Below are 19,948 nucleotides of genomic sequence, written 5' to 3'. Positions count from 1 at the left end.
GAACGGGAGCGGAAAGAGGCGGCCGGAGCCTGGGGCGGGGGTGCCGCCGGTGCCCCTACCGACCCCCCTTTCACCGGCCCCATCCCCGCTCCCCGCGGTCACCTGCCCCGCGCTCCCTTCTGCTGCCGAGGCCCCTCTGGAGTCCCGGTGTCCACGAGGACAGCGGCGGGGCCCGGGCGGGACTACAGCCCCCAGAATGCTTCGGGCCCGGCGCGGGCCCGTGACGGCGCGGCCCGGCGCGGCCGCACCCCCGCCCCGCGGTGCCGGCGGCGGCCATGCTGCGGCCCAAGGCCCTGACGCAGGTGCTCAGCCAGGCCAACACCGGCGGCGTCCAGAGCACGCTGTGAGTGCGGGGAGCCGGGCGGGGGGCGCCTTTCCCCGAGCGGGCACCGCGGGCACCGGGCGCTCCGTGATGCGGGGTGACGCCACTGAGGGGAGATGCTTTCCCTGCCCGGGAATGTTTCCCTCGTACCGACCCCGGCAGATACGCCCGCTGTCACTGCCCTAGGGGATGCTGCCCCTGCCCGGAGATGCTGCCTGACATTCCCCCGTCCCTGTCCCTGAACCTGCCTCGGTCATGCTGCCCCTGTCCCTGCACCGGGGGATGCTCCCCGCTCCTGCCCTGGGAATGCTGCCCCTGCTCAAGGATGCTCCTGCCATTCCCCAGCCCCTGCTCCTGCTCCTGCTCCTGCCCCTGCCTGGGGATGCTGCTTGCCCTTGCTTTTGCCCCTTCCCAGGGATGCTCCTTGCCCTTGCTCTTGCCCCTTCCCAGGAATGCTCCCTGCCCCTGCCCAGGGATGCTCCTTGCCCCTGCCCCTGCCCAGGGATGCTCCTTGCCCTTGCTCCTGCCCCTGCTCCTGCCCCTTCCCAGGGATGCTCCCTGTGTCTGCCTGGGGAAGGAGAGGGGCCGGGCCCTTCCAGGGGCAGGCATGGGGCTGACACCACGCACATGGAGCTGGGCTACAGATGGTACTGGCACTGTGCACAGTGTGTGGGGCTCCTGATGCCTGGTGCTGGGATGCCTCGTGCACAGTGCAAGGGCCATGCACAGAGCTGGGGTTTTGCACAGTGTTTGTCCCCCAGGCTCATGCCCAGCCTGTGGCAGGTCCTACTGCTTCAACAGACAGATCCTGCACTGCCCTGCTCGGGCCTGGGGACACTGCAGAGCTTTCTGGCTTTGAAGCCCCCCCACCCCCTGCCAAAGCCCTGCAGATTGGGATTGTGTTGAGAACAGTGCTTGGGACTGGTGGGGGGGTTGTTCTTCCCCTGGTGCTGAGAGGGGGAGAAGTTTGTTCTTCCTCTGGTGTTAGAGGCATCAGTTTGCCCTGCTGTGTCCTTGCCAGGCTGCTGAACAACGAGGGCTCCTTGCTTGCCTACTCTGGCTATGGGGACACTGATGCCAGGGTCACTGCAGCCATCGCCAGCAACATCTGGGTGGCCTATGACAAAAACGGGCACCAGGCGTTCAATGAGGACAACCTCAAATTCATCCTGATGGACTGCATGGTATGTGGGGCTGGAGCCTGCCCTGCCCTCCCTGGGGACGTGCCCGAGGTGCCAGGACCCTGCTGGGGCTCCAGGCCAAGCTGGGGTGCAATGGGTGCTGTTTCTCCCTGGGCAGGAGGGGCGAGTGGCCATCACACGGGTGGCAAACCTGCTGCTCTGCATGTACGCCAAGGAGACGGTCGGATTTGGGATGCTGAAAGCCAAGGTAAGGGCTGGGGAGGCTGCAGGGCTGCATCCCTGCTCTGGTGTGGGGAGGAGCTGTTGAAGAGCATTGGGGTGGAAGGGCTGGAGGAAGCTGCCGTGCCTGGGCCACCCTTTGCACCTTGCAGAGACTCCTCCGTCCCCCCTGTGCCTGCCCTGACACCTTTTATGACACCTTTTTAGGGTTCTAAACTGAAATATAAATGACAATAAATAAGCGGGCAGTGGGCACACGTGTTGCCAAACCCACCTGAGCGTGGCTCATGCCATTCTCTGCTTGCAGGCACAGGCACTGGTGCAGTACCTGGAGGAGCCACTCACGCAGGTGGCTGCATCGTGAGCAGGCAGTGGAGGGCCCTGACAGCATCACCATCACCACCGTGGGCTGGGCAGGAGTGGCCCCACAGGCATCCCAGAGCTCCAGTGTGGTCTGAAAAATAAGGTGGCAGGAATCCAGAATGTGGGGTGAATAAAAGTGTTTGATGCTTGTGTCCATTGTGTCTGTTGTTGGGGGAGCTGAGGGGTAACACAGCCAGACTGGGCTGGAGGTGCCTGGGTGTCTTGGTTTCAAAAGACAGGTGTTTGCTAATGGAAGGCAGGAGCTTCTTCTGAAATGGAAAATGTAACCTTCCCCCTGCCTTTTTCCAAATTGCTATAAATTTTAAATTAAGGGGCTCTCAGGCAAAAAAAAAATATGGGAGCAGGGAATAACAGTTCTTTAATAGGGAAGAAAATAAAAAGATAAACATTGCAATAAACTTAAACAACACTGACAGAGTCAGAACACAACCTGACACCCTCTTGGTCAGTGTGTTGGTAGCAGTCCCATTGGAATTGTGGCTACAGCCCTCCTGGAATGTCAGGGGTGGTTCTGGTGGAGCAGGGATCCTGTAGAAAAGGTGCACTCTTCTTCTGATGATCCAGGGGAAGAGAGCAGCTGTTCCTCTGGGAAATCCAGTAGAGAAAAGCCGTGCTGGTGTTCCAGAATCTCCAGATTATATCGGGGTAGAATGCTTGGCTCTCCCCTCTGGGTGGAGCATCTCACACGGGGATGCTGTAGTTCTTATCGGTCATGCAGTGATATTCAGTAGCCTGTTATCAGCAGATGTCTCCCCAGTTGTGGAAGAGATAAGGAAAACTGCCCACTTAACAGAAGACAACTGCCATACTTATGGTAAATAGAATACAATTCGCTTGACAATCCAGGACACTGGGCAGTGTTTGGGAGGTGCCCATTGCGCTGAGGAAAGATAAGAAGTTGCAAGGGGCTGTTGTCAAAGGAGAGAGGTTTCAACCGAGCCGAGCCCCAGCACAGCCCTGCTGGTCACACTGGGATAGCTGGGGGTGCTGGGGGCTCCTTCCCATCCTTATTTTCCTGGCTTTCACACGATGGCAGCAGAGGCGAGGGAACATCGAGAGCGGTGGGAGCCGGGCTGAGCGGGGGTTCTGCTCCTGGCACAGCTGCCCTCGCTGCCATCGCACCCGTCCCCTCGCCGTGCTGCCCTCCCGGCCGTGCCACCCTCCCTGTGATGCCCCCACGTCCTGCCCTCGCACTCTCCTTGTCCCTACAGCACACGAAATAACACGACACGCACACACTGCTGTTCTCAAGGCAAAAAAGAGACGTTTATTTTCTGACTCCAACATTTACAGATTTCCAAAAGTGACAGTGGATTGGAGGGTGACAGTGCCACCTCTCCAATGACACTGGACAATGCAACAGTCCGTCAGATTTCTCCTCCTCCAGAAAAGAATGCGAAATTACAGAAAGCGTGTGAGAAACTTCGTTACAAGAATGTAAACATCAGAAGGCTTGGAAACGCTTAAAAAATCAGGGCAACACCCTCCCTGCCGCGCTGCCCGTGATGCCCCTCGTGTCCTGTGCGCGCTGCCCGTGCTGCCCTCGCACCCTCCGTGCCCACGGTGCCCGTGCTGTCGGTGCTGTCCCAGCCTGCCCGTGCTACTGGTGTTGCCCTCGCACCCTCCATGCCCTCACTGCCCGCGCTGTCGGTGCTGCCCTCGCTGCCCGTTCTGCCGGTGCTGCCCTCGCTGCCCCAGCCTGCCCGCACTCGGGATCGTGCCCTGGCTCCTCCTCCAGCCGCCCCGTGACGGTCCCAGGGGTGACATTACCTGCCCAACCTGCGCTGCGACACCCGGTCCCACCCCTTGAGTCAAGCGGCCGCGCTGTCGCCAGCTCGGCCTCTCCGTCCCCGCTGTCCCGGACCCTCCGCTGCCCCGGACCCCCCTCGCTCCCGGCACAGAGGAACCGTCGGTCGCTCCGTGCCCTCCCTCGGCGGCGCCGGGAGCCCGGCCCGCCCCGCCGGGTGCTCGAGGCTCGGCAGCGGGAAGGAGGAAAGGCAAAGGCAGGGCGGCCCTGCAGGGCGGCGGCGGCCGGGGCGACATGGGCAGCGCCGAGGAGGATTATAACTTTGTCTTCAAGGGTGAGTGCTGCGCTCGGTGCGACCCTCCCTTCCCCAAAAGGAGGGGAGCAGAAATCCAGGGGCTGCGGGGAGGGAACCAGGGTGCCCTTTCCCCAAGGCGGCTGTGCCCTGAGCTGCCCTGCTGCTGTGGTGGGCACCGGCAGCTACGGAGGGTCAGGGCACTGGGGGGCAGGCACGCTCTGCTGACAGCAGTGAGGCCAGCCAGGGCTGGTGAGAGGCAGCAAGGTCCACAGAGACCCGGGGGGATCCACACTCACCCCAAGGCTGGAGGTGTGCAGTGCCAGGCAAATTGCTGTTATGGGATAGGAGGGGCTGTGAAAGCTGGGGCTGAGTGTGTGAGATGAGAGCCTGTAAGCCCTGAGAAGAGTGGGCATTGAAAAGTCATTTGCTGCAGTGACCTGGGCAGTGGCACATGCAGAGGGCATGGGGGTCAAAGCTGAGCTGGAGAAATGGGGGCGCAGCCTCACCCTTCCCATGCTGAGCTCCTTGGGCCTACCTGGTCACTGCCAGGTGCTACTGGCTGGACTCTGCTGGGGCTCAGTGCTCCCTTTGGGTGAGTGGGGACAGACAGGCTCTGGTGTGGCACCTGTCCTGGGTGCCCACTGCAGCAGGGTGACCCAGCAGCCATGACCCCCCCTGACCAGCACTAGGGAGCACAGCTGGGCTCCCACGGGGACCCTGTTTGCTGAAGGGGTGACCTCACCAGGGGTTAAGCCCACACAGCTGCCCAGTTTGGGGCACCAGACAAAGCCAGTGATGCCTGTGCAACCCGTGCTGGTAGCTGGGGCAGCGCAGTGAGATTGATTGATTGATTGATTGATTTCTTTCTTTCTTCCTTCCTTTCCTCCTTCCTTTCTTTCCTTTCTCTTCTTTCTTTCTTCCTTTCTTTCTTCCTTTCTTCCTTCCTTCTTTCCTTCCTTCCTTTCTTCCTTTCCTTTCTTTCTTCCTTCCTTTCTTCCTTCCTTCTTTCCTTCCTTTCCTCCTTCTTTCCTTCCTTCCTTTCTTCCTTTCCTTTCTTTCTTCCTTCCTTTCTTTCTTCCTTTCCTTTCTTTCTTCCTTCCTTTCTTTCTTCCTTTCCTTTCTTTCTTCCTTTCCTTTCTTTCTTCCTTCCTTTCTTTCTTCCTTTCCTTTCTTTCTTCCTTCCTTTCTTTCTTCCTTTCCTTTCTTTCTTCCTTCCTTTCTTTCTTCCTTTCCTTTCTTTCTTCCTTCCTTTCTTTCTTCCTTTCCTTTCTTTCTTCCTTCCTTTCTTTCTTCCTTTCCTTTCTTTCTTCCCTTCCTTCCCTTCCTTCCTTCCCTCCCTTCCTTCCTTCCCTCCCTTCCTTCCTTCCCTCCCTTCCTTCCTCCCTTCCTTCCTTCCTCCCACAGTTGTGCTGATCGGGGAGTCTGGGGTGGGAAAAACAAACCTGCTGTCTCGTTTCACCCGCAACGAGTTCAACCACGACAGCCGCACCACCATCGGCGTGGAGTTCTCCACGCGCACCATCCTGGTGGGAGACGCCGCGGTGAAGGCTCAGATCTGGGACACGGCCGGGCTGGAGCGCTACCGCGCCATCACCTCCGCGTAAGGACCTCAGAGCCTGCTCTGCTGGGGCTTGGCTGCAGCCCCACGGGTGAGGGTGGGAGCAGGGAATGATGCTGGGGTTCTCTCTCAGGTATTACCGGGGGGCTGTGGGCGCTCTGGTGGTGTTTGATATCACCAAGCACCAGACATACGATGTGGTGGATCGCTGGCTGAAGGAGCTCTACGACCATGCTGAGGCCAGCATCGTTGTCATGCTGGTGGGGAACAAGACTGACCTTGCACAGTCTCGAGAGGTGCCCATGGAGGAGGCCAAAATGTTTGCAGGTACAGGCTGGCACCCCCCAAAGGGCTGGGGGCTTGAGAAGCTCCCCAGCAGCGTGGACCTGCACCAGTGCAGGCACCTGAACACCTCTAAAGGTGCTCCAGATTGGAGCCATGGGGTCTGCATCATCTCAGGGGTCTCCTGTCCTTGCAGACAACAACGGGCTGCTGTTTGTTGAGACCTCGGCGCTGGACTCCACCAATGTTGAGGAGGCATTTGAGACCATCCTGAAGGGTACAGGCACTGGTGCTGTGATGCAGCAGGTCCCAGGGCATTGCAGGGTCCCTTTCCCAGGGGTGCAGGGCTGGGCAGATGATGTGCAGCACTTCTCTCCCTGCTCCACTTGAGCTATTTGGGGCTATTTTCATGAGGTCTTTTGGTGTTGCCTTTCTGTCTGCTTTGGTTTTCAGCCTTTGGTGCTGGGCGTTTCACTCCCCACACCCGAAGCTTTGTTCTCACAGCCCCTGGGCATCCCTGAAGCCCCAGGGGCTGCTTCTCCCCCATAATCTCCAGTCTCCTTCCTGTTGTCCTGGGCTCATGACTTGGTGTCTCCAGCATCCTGCCAAACCAGCTGTGGGGACCTGGGGGGCCAGGGATGGAGTGCAAGAGCAGCTCTCCAGGAATGGCAGCCAGCAGCATCCAGGCAGCGAGGTGTGCCGTGCCGTGCTGAGCCGTGCCAAGCCATGCAGTGCTATTCCATGCCATGCTGTGCTGTGCTGAGCCAGCCTGGCCCAGTGAAGCACTAATCCCAGGTTGGGCAAGAGGAAATGGCCCAAGCACAGGGTGTTCCCCAAGCGCTGCAGGGATGCAGGCCTCGTCCCTTGTTGTTTTTATCTTATTGCAAAAGTTCCATACACTCTTGGTGATTGCTCATGGGCAACTCCTCACAGCACTGACTCCTTCTTCCTCACAGCACAGCCAACAAACTCCAGCTGTCTTCTTGACCATCTAACCCACTCTTTTATAGCACTCATGCTTTCTGTGGCCTATTAAGAGCAGGCCTGTTCCTAATCTTTGGTAATTAGTACAGCTACAACTCCTCAGAGGTGAGATTGCCTTCTGCACTGTTCTCTTACATTCTATCCCTCCACATCTTGTCACCCCTGTGCTGTGTAGAGGTGAAGGAGAGCCACCAGCACACCGAGCAGGCTTGAAGCTGTCCCTGCATCCCCAGGGGGCTTTGCCTGACACACAGACCTCCCCACCAGCACTTCTTCTTTTGCAGAAATCTTCCACAAAGTGCAGAAGCAGAAGCAGAGGAGCAGCCAAAGCAACACGGTGTCACTTGCAAGTGAGAACCCTGCAAGCACAGCCCCAGCACAGGCAGAGAGGCGCCCGTGCTGCGTGGCCCTCTGAGCACCCCAGGATGTCCCCAGGGACCCCCACAACCCCGGGACACCCCAGTGGCCACCAGCACCAGCTGGTGTCACCCTGCCTGCAGTGCCACCCCTGTCCTGGTGCAGTGGGGTCCAGCAGCCTGGACAGGGGTCGAATTGTGCCATAAACAGTGAGAAGCACCAGTTCCAGGAGCTCTTCTCTCTCTGTTGCATTTTTGCTGGGCCCTGATTAGCATCACCACTGTCACGCTCCGTTCCAGCCCTTCTGGACCTGCAGGGGCAAAATGACCAGGTCACCCTCTGGGGAAGAAGCCAGTAGGTTCTGGGCAGGATCATGCCAGCAACAGGAGCCTCTCTGATTACCTGTGGCCCTGGGGGTGCTCCTGTAGGGCCACCCTGTGCCCTGCACTGAGGATGAGGCTGACCTACAGGTGTCTGTCCCACCAGCGACTGCCCTGGGGTGTGAAGTGGCAGCACTCAGCCCTTGGCTGTCCCAGCAGGGCCCGGTGCCACGGGGCAGGGAGCAGCTCTGTGTCCAGCAGGGGCGTGACGCAATCATTAAAGGACTTGTGAAATGCAGCTTTACTGAGCTGGAATTCCTGCGTGTTTGTGGTCGACGCCCTGGGTCTCCCCACCTTCATAATGTGCTGAAGATCGTGGCCTCCAAAGCTGCCCAGCTGGATGCCAAGGCTCCCTTGTACCCCCTCCTACCCCGATGCCATGGCCCCCTGTGCCCCCTCCCACCCTAAAGCTGGGCTCATCCTGTGCCCCTTCCCACCCTAAAGCTGGGCTCATCCTGTGCCCCCTCCCGCCCTAAAGCTGGGCTCATCCTGTGCCCCTTCCCACCCTAAAGCTGGGCTTATCCTGTGCCCCCTCCCACCCTAAAGCTGGGCTCATCCTGTGCCCCTTCCCACCCTAAAGCTGGGCTTATCCTGTGCCCCCTCCCACCCTAAAGCCATGCCTCTTTGCCCCCTCCCACCCTAAAGCTGGGCTCATCCTGTGCCCCCTCCCACCCTAAAGCTGGGCTCATCCTGTGCCCCTTCCCACCCTAAAGCTGGGCTTATCCTGTGCCCCCTCCCACCCTAAAGCCATGCCTCTTTGCCCCCTCCCACCCTAAAGCTGGGCTCATCCTGTGCCCCTTCCCACCCTAAAGCCGGGCTCATCCTGTGCCCCTTCCCACTCTAAAGCTGGGCTCATCCTGTACCCCCTCCCACCCTAAAGCTGGGCTCATCCTGTGCCCCCTCCCACCCTAAAGCTGGGCTCATCCTGTGCCCCTTCCCACTCTAAAGCTGGGCTCATCCTGTGCCCCCTTCCACCCTAAAGCTGGGCTCATCCTGTGCCCCTTCCCACCCTAAAGCCGTGCCCCCTGTGCCCCCTCCCACCCTAAAGCTGGGCTCATCCTGTGCCCCTTCCCACCCTAAAGCCATGCCTCTTTGCCCCTTCCCACCCTAAAGCCGTGCCCCCTGTGCCCCCTCTCCACGCAGCCTTTCCCGGTTTGGGTGCCCTGTTTGATCTTTATCAGTTCAGACGATGACGCAGCCTCTGCCGGTTATCTGAAACCCCTCGGAATCGGGATAATTCCCGCTGGATTCTCGCGTCTTCCTTCCCTCGATTTCCCTTTGCACCAGCCCCGCTCCGTGTCCCACGCACGGCTCTGTGCGGGGCGCCCTGTCCCCATCAGGAGCGCACACAGGTGCTGGCGTGGCCCTGCCCCCCTCACCTGCCCAGGTGAGCACACCTGAGTGTGACGGGCAGCCCCGGCCGCCAATGGGTGCGGAGCAGGAAAGGCTGTGGCCACCAATGGGTGCCTGGGGACAGCCCCTGGCAGGGCTGGAAAGGGCCGGAAATCCCAGTTGGCCCAGTGGGAGCGGGGCTGCGGTGCTGGGAGAGATGCGGGGCAAGGACGATGAGTACGATTATCTCTTCAAAGGTGGGTCTGCTGCCCGTGCCCGCCGTGCCCGTGCCCGGTCTGAGCCCCCGGCGTGGGACAGGAGCTGGGGCTTGGACTGGGATAGAGCACTCAGCTCCCAGTTCATAGAAAGGGGCTTGGACTGGGATAAAACACTCAATTCCCAGTTCATGGGATGGGAGGGGGCTTGGACTGGGATAGAGCACTCAGCTCCCAGTTCATAGAAAGGGGCTTGGACTGGGATAGAGCACTCAGCTCCCAGTTCATGGTGGGGCTTGGACTGGGATAGGGCACTCAGCTCCCAGTTCATGGTGAGGCTTGGACTGGGATAGAGCACTCAGCTCCCAGTTCATAGAGGGGGGCTTGGACTGGGATAGAGCACTCAGCTCCCAGTTCATGGTGAGGCTTGGACTGGGATAGAGCACTCAGCTCCCAGTTCATAGAAAGGGGCTTGGACTGGGATAGAGCACTCAGCTCCCAGTTCATGGTGGGGGCTTGGACTGGGATAGAGCACTCAATTCCCAGTTCATAGAGGGGGGCTTGGACTGGGATAGAGCACTCAGCTCCCAGTTCATGGTGGGGGCTTGGACTGGGATAGAGCACTCAATTCCCAGTTCATAGAGGGGGGCTTGGACTGGGATAGAGCACTCAGCTCCCAGTTCATGGTGGGGGCTTGGACTGGGATAGGGCACTCAGCTCCCAGTTCATGGTGGGGCTTGGACTGGGATAGAGCACTCAGCTCCCAGTTCATGGTGGGGGCTTGGACTGGGATAAAACACTCAATTCCCAGTTCATAGAGGGGGGCTTGGACTGGGATAGAGCACTCAGCTCCCAGTTCATGGTGAGGCTTGGACTGGGATAGAGCACTCAGCTCCCAGTTCATAGAGGGGGGCTTGGACTGGGATAGAACACTCAGCACCCAGTTCACAGGATGGGATGGGGGGGGTTTGTTGTGGTGTTCCAGTGAGCTGTGAAGGAGAGTGGGTGCTGGTGAGGCTGAGGTGTGGCCATGGCAGGGTGGCTGTGGTGGTGGCAGGGTGGCTGTGACCATGGCAGGGTGGCCGTGGTGGGGTGGCTGTGACCATGGCAGGGTGGCTGTGGCCAGGGCAGGGTAACCATGGCAGGGTGGCCATGGCCGTGGCAGGGTGGCTGTGACCGTGGCAGGGTGGCTGTGACCGTGGCAGGGTGGCTGTGACTGTGGCAGGGTGGCTGTGGCCAGGGCAGGGTAACCATGGCAGGGTGGCCGTGGCCATGGCAGGGTGGCTGTGACTGTGGCAGGGTGGCTGTGGCCAGGGCTGTGACCATGGCAGGGTGGCTGTGGCCATGGCTGTGACCATGGCAGGGTGGCTGTGGCCAGGGCTGTGACCATGGCAGGGTGGCTGTGGCCATGGCTGTGACCATGGCAGGGTGGCTGTGGCCAGGGCAGGGTAACCATGGCAGGGTGGCCGTGACCATGGCAGGGTGGCTGTGACTGTGGCTGTGACAGGGTGCTGGGGAGGGCTGCTCCGTGGGGCTCTGTGGGTGCTGTGTCACCCCCTGAGCACCCATGGGTGCTCTGCTCTGTGGCGCTGGGTGAAGGGAGTACAGCTTAGAGCTGAGTGCTCTCCCCCAGGAGAGGAACCCCAGCTGCAGAGAGCAGGGAGAGCACCCAGGGATCCTTCCTGGTGCTGGTCATGCTCTGACCTCTCTGCTGTGCCCAGGGAGGTTGGGGACAGGGACAGGCTCTTGGAGACACCACACTGGCATTTCTGCCTGGCACCCCCATCCTGTGCATGCCATGCGCTCTGCTGGGGCCAAAGCAGTGCTGGGGGAGCAAAGGGACATCTTGGCAATGCCACAGCCTCCTGAGCTGTAAAACCCAGGGTGTGAGCTCACCTGTGAGTCAGCCTACCCACACGGGCCTGCCTGCAAGGCCCTGAGTAATTCCAGCCAGCGCCAGGACGTAATTCCAGCCCCTGGCTCCCTGCACACCTCCCCTGGCTGCTGCCCAGGAAAATCCTCCTGCCTGGAGTTACTCTGGCACCTGCTTGGGGGAAGCTCTGATGCTGAGTGGTGCCTGGAGTGGGATGCCCAGGCAGGAGCTCTCCCAGCTGCTTTGTTCTGCGTTTCCCAGCCGGTGCTGTGCCAGCTGCGTGGCTCTGAGGGGCCTTCAGCACATGCTGCTCCTGTGTCTGTGCATCCCCTGTTGTTCTTCCCCTGGGAGCAGCTCACCACAGGCTCTTCGTGCCCCTCCTGGGTCTCAGGGTGGTCTCTGGAGCCCTTAAAAGAAAAGGAGAACTCAGTTTTCAGCATAAGGGCAGCTCATCCCTTCCAAAGCAGGAGCAAAGTCAAATGGAAATGCAATGTCCAGGGGCTTGGAGCTGGGCTAGTGCTCCCAGGGTCCAGCAGCTCTCCCCCATGAGAAAAGGGAGATTGGCACAGCTGGAAGCAGCATGAAATCCCCAGTTGCACTGAAATGGGAGCATCAGCAAAGCACAATGCACATTGCAGCTGTGCAAGGTCCCTTCCTGTGCTGCTGGAGGGTGGCTGAGGAGCAGCTCTGGCCATGGCTGCTCCTCACACCCTTCCTTGCAGCCCTGTGAGGAGCTCCAGGCTGTTTCCATCCCTGCAGGGAGGACACAAAGTGCCAAATGCTCTTGTGCCTGGGCTAGGGGGTGCTGCTCCAGCTCCTGAAGCCATCCAAGCTCGGGGACAGGGGGCTCATCACCCCCACAGGCTGCAGCACCCACCCTGCATGCCTGGTGTGGCCCCAAGCCCTCTGGAGCCTGCCTTGGAGCTTGGTGGCACTGCCAGGATGGGCCCTGTGGCAGTTGGGCTGGGGAAGCAGCAATTTCCTGTCGGTAAAAAACCGAGCTCACATCAAAACTTCGAGGCAGGGAAAGTGCTAACGAACCTGGCCTGCGTTTCCTGCTGCCTTCTCCAGGGTAATCCAGGTTGCCATGGTCCTCTCAGACCTCCCTGCAGTGGGCAGCAGCTGAGAATTGTCCCCAGCAGCTGGGAAAAGGGTGAGGGGGAGATTCTGCTCCACTCTGGTGACGTGTCCCAGCACAGGAAAGGTGTGGAGCTCCTTGAAGAAGTTGAGGAGGCCACAGAGATGCTCCAAGGGCTGGAGCCAGGCTGGGGGAGCTGGGGATATTCAACCTGCAGGAGAAAAGGCTCTGGGAATGCCTCAGAGCCCCTTCCAGAGCCTAAACAGGCTCCAAGGGAGCTGGAGAGGGACTTTGGATAAGGGATGGAGTGATAGGACAAGGGGGAATCCTTCCTGCTGCCAGAGGGCAGGGATGGATGGGATTTTGGGAGGGAATTCTTGGCTGGGAGGGTGGGGAGGCCCTGGCACAGAGAAGCTGAGGAAATGTCCATGGTCAGGCTGGACATGGCTTGGAGCAACCTGGGATGGTGAACCAAGGGGTGGAACAAGGTGGGGTTTACTGTCCCACCCACCCCAAGCATTCTGTGCTGCAGTGGAGGGGCTGCCCCTGGCTCCTTCTCTGGCTGTCCTGGCACACTGCAGTGCTCCCACAGAGCTGCTCCAGTTCCTGCTGGGTTTCCTGGCACCAGCCTGAGGGTTTTGTCAGCTGCACTGGTGGAGGCTTTGCACCATGCAGGGGAGCCACAGCTACGAGCTGGAGCTGGGGGAAGGAGTTATCCAGGCCATGGAGCTGCTGCTTCCCCAGCCCAGCTGCCACAGGGCCCATCCTGGCAGTGCCACCAAGCTCCAAGGCAGGCTCCAGAGGGCTTGGGGCCACACCAGGCATGCAGGGTGGGTGCTGCAGCCTGTGGGGGTGATGAGCCCCCTGTCCCCGAGCTTGGATGGCTTCAGGAGCTGGAGCAGCACCCTCTAGCCCAGGCACAAAAGCATTTGGCACTTTGTGTCCTCCCTGCAGGGATGGAAACAGCCTGAGGCTCCTCATAGGGCTGCAAGGAAGGGTGTGAGGAGCAGCCATGGCCAGAGCTGCTCCTCAGCCACCCTCCAGCAGCACAGGAAGGGACCTTGCACAGCTGCAATGTGCATTGTGCTTTGCTGATGCTCCCATTTCAGTGCAACTGGGGATTTCATGCTGCTTCCAGCTGTGACAATCTCCCTTTTCTGCCTTTTCTCTGCTGGACCCTGGGAGCACTAGCCCAGCTCCAAGCCCCTGGACATTACATTTCCATTTGACTTTGCTCCTGCTTTGGAAGCTGGGGGAGGCTGGCTTGCAGAGCTGCTGGACCCTGGGAGCACCAGCTCTGAGTGCACATGGGCAATGAGCAGCATAGGCAGTAAAGGAATTAAAAAGAACTTAAAAAATAAACCCAAAACCTGTTGAGTCATAAACTGAACAAACTTGACTGGGGAGGTGTGTGATAAAGCTCCCCAAAGCCTGTTTCACCAGGTTTTACAGGAACCAAGCCTGATCTGGGACAGGCACAAAATGAATTTAACCCACACCCAGGGACTCCCCAGCTCATGGGCTGGAGCAGCAGCAGAGGAGGATGCTCCCTTTCAAACCACGTCTCCAAGTCCTGCAGTGTCCCCTCAGGGTTGGCAAGAAGGGCCCCAGCTCTGCCTGGCTCTCCCTGCACAGTCCTGACCCTGCTTTTCTGCCCATTTTGGGTACATCAGTGCATATCCTCAGTGCTTTCCCATCCCAGAGGGGGAGGGAAAGGAGGGTAGAGTTAGGCATTCCTGGAGTTAAATTTTGTAACAATGCTTTTTCAGGTCGTAGATCTCGGAGAGAGGAATTTATGATAGAATTTGTTTTATTTTTAGGGTTGTGTTTTGTGGTTTTTTTTGGGGGGGGGGGGTGCATCTAAGCCCTCCACTTGTGGTGGTAACTTGCCAGCGATGGCAGGGATTTTCTCAAGGGGGATTTTCTCAAGGGGGATTTACAGGCAGCAGTGATGCTGCTGGCAGGACTGGAGGCAGCTCCTCCTGGGTGAGATGGAGGTGAGGGGATAGACGGGGGGCATTCCCATCCCTGCCAGGCTGTGGGATGTGGATTCCCCTTTCCTGGCAGAGCTGACACTGTGCTTGTGCCCACCCAGTTGTGCTCATCGGGGACTCAGGGGTGGGCAAGAGCAACCTGCTGTCCCGCTTCACCCGCAACGAGTTCAACCTGGAGAGCAAGAGCACCATCGGGGTGGAATTTGCCACCAGGAGCATCCAGGTGTGTGGTGGTGTTTGCAGGGGTCTTGGGATGAGGGAAGAGATGAGAATGTTGACTCCGTGTTTCAGAAGGCTTGATTTATTGATATGTATTCTTATTTATATGTATTTTTATATTCTGTGTATTCTTATTTATATATTCTATTTATTGATATATTCTTTTAGTATTGTTTTAATATAATTATATAATTTTATTATATATAAAGTATATATGTACTTTATATATATTCTATAATATATATTATTATATAATATATATTATATAACAATATATCTATATTATATATAATTATATATAATTATATATAATATATAAAATATATATTATATAATATGCTATAAATATATATAGTATTATATAATATATAATATTATATTATATATATTATATCCATATTATTATATAATATAATATGATATATAATACTATATATAGATTTATAGTATATTATATAATATACTATAAATCTATATATAGTATTATATAATATATATTATATATATTTTATTTTATATTTTATTTTCATATACTATATATTATAATATTATATATTATATCTATTATATCCTTTATATATATTATATAATTTTATTATATATATATTATATTAAAACTATACTAAAAGAATAGAAGAAAAGATTTCATCAGAAATCTAGTTAAGAATAGAAAAAGAAAAATGAATAACAAAGGCTTGTGGCTCAGACAGAGAGTCTGAGCCAGCTGGGCTGTGATTGGCCATTAATTAGAAACAACCACATGAGACCAATCCCAGATCCACCTATTGCATTCCACAGCAGCAGATAACCATTGGTTACGTTTTGTTCCTGAGGCCTCTCAGCTTCTCAGGAGGAAAAAACCCTCAGGAAAGGATTTTTCATGAAACGTGTCTGTGACCTAGGTGGACAACAAGACAGTGAAGGCTCAGATCTGGGACACGGCCGGGCAGGAGCGTTACCGCGCCATCACCTCCGCGTGAGTCTCCTTCTCCATCCCCTGAGCCCTTGCCTGGGGCTCTGCTGTGACCCTGTGCCCTCCCTGTGCCCAGGTGTGACTGTGTTCACAGGGGTCCGAGCATGAGGGAAGAGATGAGGATCTGACTCCATGTTTCAGAAGGCTTGATTTATTATTTTATGATATATATTATATTAAATACATACTAAAAGAATAGAAGAAAGGATTCCGTCAGAAGGCTGGCTAAGAATAGAAAAAGACAGAATGATAACAAAGGCTTGTGGCTCGGACAGAGAGTCTGAGCCAGCTGGGCTGTGATTGGCCATTAATTAGAAACAACCACATGAGCCCAATCCCAGATCCACCTGCTGCATTCCACAGCAGCAGGTAACCATTGGTTACATTTTGCTCCTGAGGCCTCTCAGCTTCTCAGGAGGAACAATCCTAAGGAAAGGATTTTTGATCAAAGATGTTTGTGACACCCAGGTACTACCGAGGGGCGGTGGGAGCTCTGCTGGTCTATGACATTGCCAAGTACCTGACGTACGAGAACGCAGAGCGCTGGCTGAAGGAGCTGCAGGACCACGCTGATGCCAACATTGTCATCATGCTGGTGGGCAACAAGAGTGACCTGAGGCACCTGAGGGCCGTGCCCACCGATGAGGCCAGGAGCTTTGCGGGTATTTTCCTGTTGTCATTATATTCCAAGGGTTCCATATTGATAGAGTTTTGTACCTCCTTCATGTTTCTTGTAGGCAGCTCCTCTAGGCACTGACTTTCCCTCATTCTCACTAGCCAACTGACTCCAGTCCTCTCAACCAACCACTCCACTCTTTTATAACACTCTTCTTATTGGCTACAGGTGTAGCCTGTTAAAATCAGGCCTGCTCTAATCTTTAATAATTAACCCAGCTGCAACTCTTTAGGGGGTAAGATTGCTTTCTATCCTACCTTTATGTGCTTTCTAACTACCTTTATTTGCTTTCTATACTCCCTTTATTTCCTTATGTTCTATCCCCCTACATCTTTCCCCATCCTGTGCAGCCCCTCCTTGTAACCCGCCAGCAAAGGGAAAAGCTGTGCCTCCTCCATGGAAAGAGATGGGAGCAGGGGCTGGGGGAGCTCTGGCCTTTGGGAAGCCTCAAGGAGGGGACAGGGGACACCAGAGATTTGGGGGTGAGGGCAGGGATGAGGTGCTGAGGGTAGGTGGGAGCCAGGGCCAGCACTGGGGACCCCCTCGAGGTGCCCCTGGCATGGCTGGGCCCTTCCCTGCTCCAGTGTGTGGCTGGTGGCTGCATGGCCCAGCCTGGGGACGTGCCACCACTGCATGGGGTGCCTGCTGCAGCAGCAGGTGACAGTGGCATTGTCCCCTGCCTGGGGGACAGCAGCAATCCCCCAGGGTGGGCATCCCCCAGGGCACTGGGACAGACTGGCCCTTCCCCTTGGCCCTTCCTCGCTCCATTCCCATCTGGCTGGAGAGCCTGGCACCCAGCTGAGCTCACGCTGTTCTTGCAGAGAAGCACGGGCTGTCCTTCCTTGAGACGTCCGCTCTGGATTCCACCAACGTGGAGACAGCTTTCCACAACATCCTCTCGGGTAAGGGGCAGCCAGGAAAGGGAGGGACAGGAGCAGGGATGGCTTTGGTCCTTGTGTCCTCTCAGGACAGCCCCTGGGGGCCTGGGTGGGGTCTGGGTTGGAATCCTGCTCCCCTTCTTGGGGAGAGGTGGGAGCTGTGTGTTTGTGGAGGGTGTGATGGTGTTCACAGGGGTCCTAGGATGAGGGAAGAGATGAGGATCTGACTCCATGTTTCAGAAGGCTTGATTTATTATTTTATGATATATATTACATTAAAACTATACTAAAAGAATAGAAGAAAGGATTTCACCAGAAGGCTGGCTAAGAATAGAAAAAGAAAGAAGAATGATAACAAAAGCTTGTGGCTTGGACTCTCTGTCTGAGCCAGCTGGGCTGTGATTGGCCATTAATTAGCAACAACCACATGAGCCCAATCACCTGTTGCATTCCACAGCTGCAGATAATCAATGTTTACATTTTGTCCCTGAGGCCTCTCAGCTTCTCAGGAGGAAAAATCCTAAGGAAAGGATTTTCCATAAAAGATGCCTGTGACGGGAGGGAGCAGATCCCCTACTGAAATACTTATTTAAAGAGCTTTTTCCCCTTCCCCTCTCTCTCTCTGGCAGAGATCTACCACATCGTGTCGCAGAGGCAGATCACAGGACAGCCCGAGTCTGAGTTTGGCCCCTCCACCTCCATCGAGCCCATCCAGGTGCTGCCCACGCAGCAGGAGGGCAGGCAGGCCCCGTGCTGCCAGAACATCTGAGCCCCTGGGCTGCCCCCAGCGTGCCCCCCCAGCACAAGGGGGCATCGTGTCCCAGCCAGCCTGCAGCCCTGGGCAGGGCACTGAGCTCTGCCTGCTGCTGTGGGCACTGTCCCCCTGCCCTTGTGCTGCTCTGCCTGTGTTTGTGTAGGACCCACCAAAACAGAGGGAGGCAAAGCAGCAGGGTGTTTCCCCTCTCTCCATGCCAGCCCCTGTGTCCCTGCTCCTGTTAGCCCTGCAGGCACACTCACTGGGTGGCACTGAACGAGCCCAAACTTGGTGAGTCCCTGTTTGGTGACACCCTGGGTGTGGAGGGGACACTGGGTCCATCCTTCTCCTGCCTGCTGAAGCCAGCAGTGATGTGTCCTCTAGTGCCCTGTCCCTGCATCCCTGAGAGTGATTTTCCCCCCCAGCAGAGGGAAAAGCTGTGGCCTCTCCACAGAAAGAGATGGGAGCAGGGGCTGGGGGGGCTCTGGCCTTTGGGAAGCCCCAAGGAGGGGACAGCAGGGATTTGGGGGTGTGGGCAGGGATGGGTATGGAGCGGACACTGGCTGCACCCTTCTCCTGCCTGCTGAAGCCAGCAGTGATGAGTCCTGCAGTGCCCAGCCCTGCATCCCTGAGAGCTGGGAGTGCCTCTGGGTGCTGCTGCTGGGGCCAGCCAGGGAGGGCTGTGGGCAAAGGGAAAAGCTGTGGCTCCTCCATGGAAAGGGATGGGAGCAGGGGCTGGGGGGGGATCTGGCCTTTGGGAAGTCCCAGGGAGGGGACAGCAGGGATTTGGGGGTGAGGGCAGGGATGAGGTGCTGAGGGCAGGCACATGGTCCCTCTGCACAGCTCCCTGTGGGCTGGGAGCCAGGGTCTGCACTGGGGACCCCCTCAAGGTGTCCCTGGGCCCTTCCCTGCTCCTGTGCCCTTCCCTGTGCCAGCAACTCCAGCTCATGCTGCTCTTGCAGAGAAGGATAAACCCCCAGCAAAGGGAAAAGCTGTGACTCTTCCATGGAAAGAGATGGGAGCAGGGGCTGGGGGGGGATCTGGCCTTTGGGAAGTCCCAGGGAGGGAACACCAGGGATTTGGGGGTGAGGGCAGGCACATGGTCCCTCTGCACCACTCCCTGTGGGGGAGCCAGGGCCAGCACTGGGGACCCCCTTGAGGTCCCCCTGGCATGGCTGGGCCCTTCCCTGCTCCAGGGTGTGGCTGGTGGCTGCATGGCCCAGCCTGGGGACGTGCCACCACCGCATGGGGTGCCTGCTGCAGCAGCAGGTGGCAGTGGCATTGTCCCCTGCCTGGGGGACAGCAGCAATCCCCCAGCGTGGGCATCCCCCAGGGCACTGGGACAGGCCCTGCTGAGCCCCGTGCTGCTGTCAGGGTGATTGGCAGGTGTCAGTCAAAGGGGTGCATGTAGGAAGGCTGCCCATTGAGCCAGTACTGGGAGTGTGGCCCCTGTCAGGGGCGTTTTGGGGCATCTTTCCCTCCACAGCTGCCCCCAGTCTCTGCACCTCACTTGGATCCAGGCCACAGGATTCCCCTTGGGGCATGAATTGTCAATGAAACAGAAATTGAGGCAAAATCCCCAAATAAAGCTGCTGTTGAAACCTTTTCTCTCTCTGCCAGGCGTCTCCTTGAGGCAAGAGCAGTGCCAGCCCCACATGGGGCAGCTGGGAAACATCCCCAGGCAATGGAGGATGAGGAGGGCTGGGAGGAAGATATGGCTGTGTCCTGCTGGGAGGCCAGAGGGGGAAGAGCTTGAAATTCAGGATTAAAACAGGTTGGATCCTGCTGCCAGCACAGGGATGCACAAAATGGGGTGCAGAAGCAGCCCCACCATAGGGGTGCCCCTTTTTATCCACCCAGTGCAGCCACCCCAGCCCTGGCAGCACCTTCACCTTGGCTCCAGCCCTGGCACTGTCCCTGCACCATGGCACACTGCCCCTCCAGAGGCAGCCTCATCCCTGGGCTGGCTCTGCTGTAAAACCCTGGCCCCAGCTTGGATGGTGCCTGTGCTTTAACCCCATGCCCACCTCAGCTGGAAAAAGCCTTGGAAACGTGCAGGAAAAGTGGAAAAAAAGTGCCAAGCACCACCTCCTCCCACACCATCTGCCCACAGCAAAGCACAGTGCCAAGAGGTGATGTCAGCCCCAGGGCCTGGAGAGGTGGGCACAGGGGGCAGGGATGCTGCTCCACAAAGGGACAGGGCTGTGCCAAGTGTCCCTCGGGCCCCACTGTCATGAGATGTGCCATCAGCCAGGCACTGGCAGGGACACAGGGCTGCTGAGTTCA

At 57.2% G+C, this 19,948-nt stretch overlaps 3 protein-coding genes across 3 annotated transcripts; all 3 read left to right on the top strand.

The window, feature by feature from the left end:
• The first annotated feature begins 187 nt into the window (after positions 1–187).
• LAMTOR2 (late endosomal/lysosomal adaptor, MAPK and MTOR activator 2) lies at positions 188–2,198 on the top strand. The gene is made up of 4 exons (XM_071456985.1): positions 188–343; positions 1,344–1,506; positions 1,622–1,711; positions 1,991–2,198. The coding sequence occupies exons 1-4, from the start codon at positions 276–278 to the stop codon at positions 2,045–2,047; spliced, it is 378 nt and encodes a 125-aa protein (XP_071313086.1). The 5' UTR covers positions 188–275; the 3' UTR covers positions 2,048–2,198.
• A 105-nt stretch (positions 2,199–2,303) lies between these two features.
• RAB25 (RAB25, member RAS oncogene family) lies at positions 2,304–7,908 on the top strand. Its single transcript, XM_071456984.1, has 5 exons — positions 2,304–4,148; positions 5,514–5,709; positions 5,801–5,994; positions 6,146–6,226; positions 7,218–7,908. The coding sequence occupies exons 1-5, from the start codon at positions 4,109–4,111 to the stop codon at positions 7,346–7,348; spliced, it is 642 nt and encodes a 213-aa protein (XP_071313085.1). The 5' UTR covers positions 2,304–4,108; the 3' UTR covers positions 7,349–7,908.
• A 5,115-nt stretch (positions 7,909–13,023) lies between these two features.
• On the top strand, positions 13,024–18,008 carry LOC139605385 (ras-related protein Rab-11A-like). The gene is made up of 6 exons (XM_071456737.1): positions 13,024–13,060; positions 14,264–14,385; positions 15,284–15,357; positions 15,823–16,016; positions 16,852–16,932; positions 17,538–18,008. The coding sequence occupies exons 1-6, from the start codon at positions 13,024–13,026 to the stop codon at positions 17,675–17,677; spliced, it is 648 nt and encodes a 215-aa protein (XP_071312838.1). The 3' UTR covers positions 17,678–18,008.
• Positions 18,009–19,948: the final 1,940 nt, after the last annotated feature.

This window comes from Agelaius tricolor, unplaced genomic scaffold, assembly GCF_023055355.1.
Source record: "Agelaius tricolor isolate 1412-34295 unplaced genomic scaffold, bAgeTri1.0.p SCAF_66, whole genome shotgun sequence".
NCBI classification, from domain to species: domain Eukaryota; kingdom Metazoa; phylum Chordata; class Aves; order Passeriformes; family Icteridae; genus Agelaius; species Agelaius tricolor.
The sequence above is the reverse complement of the archived record's forward strand: the minus strand, read 5'-3'. Positions and strand labels throughout refer to the sequence as shown.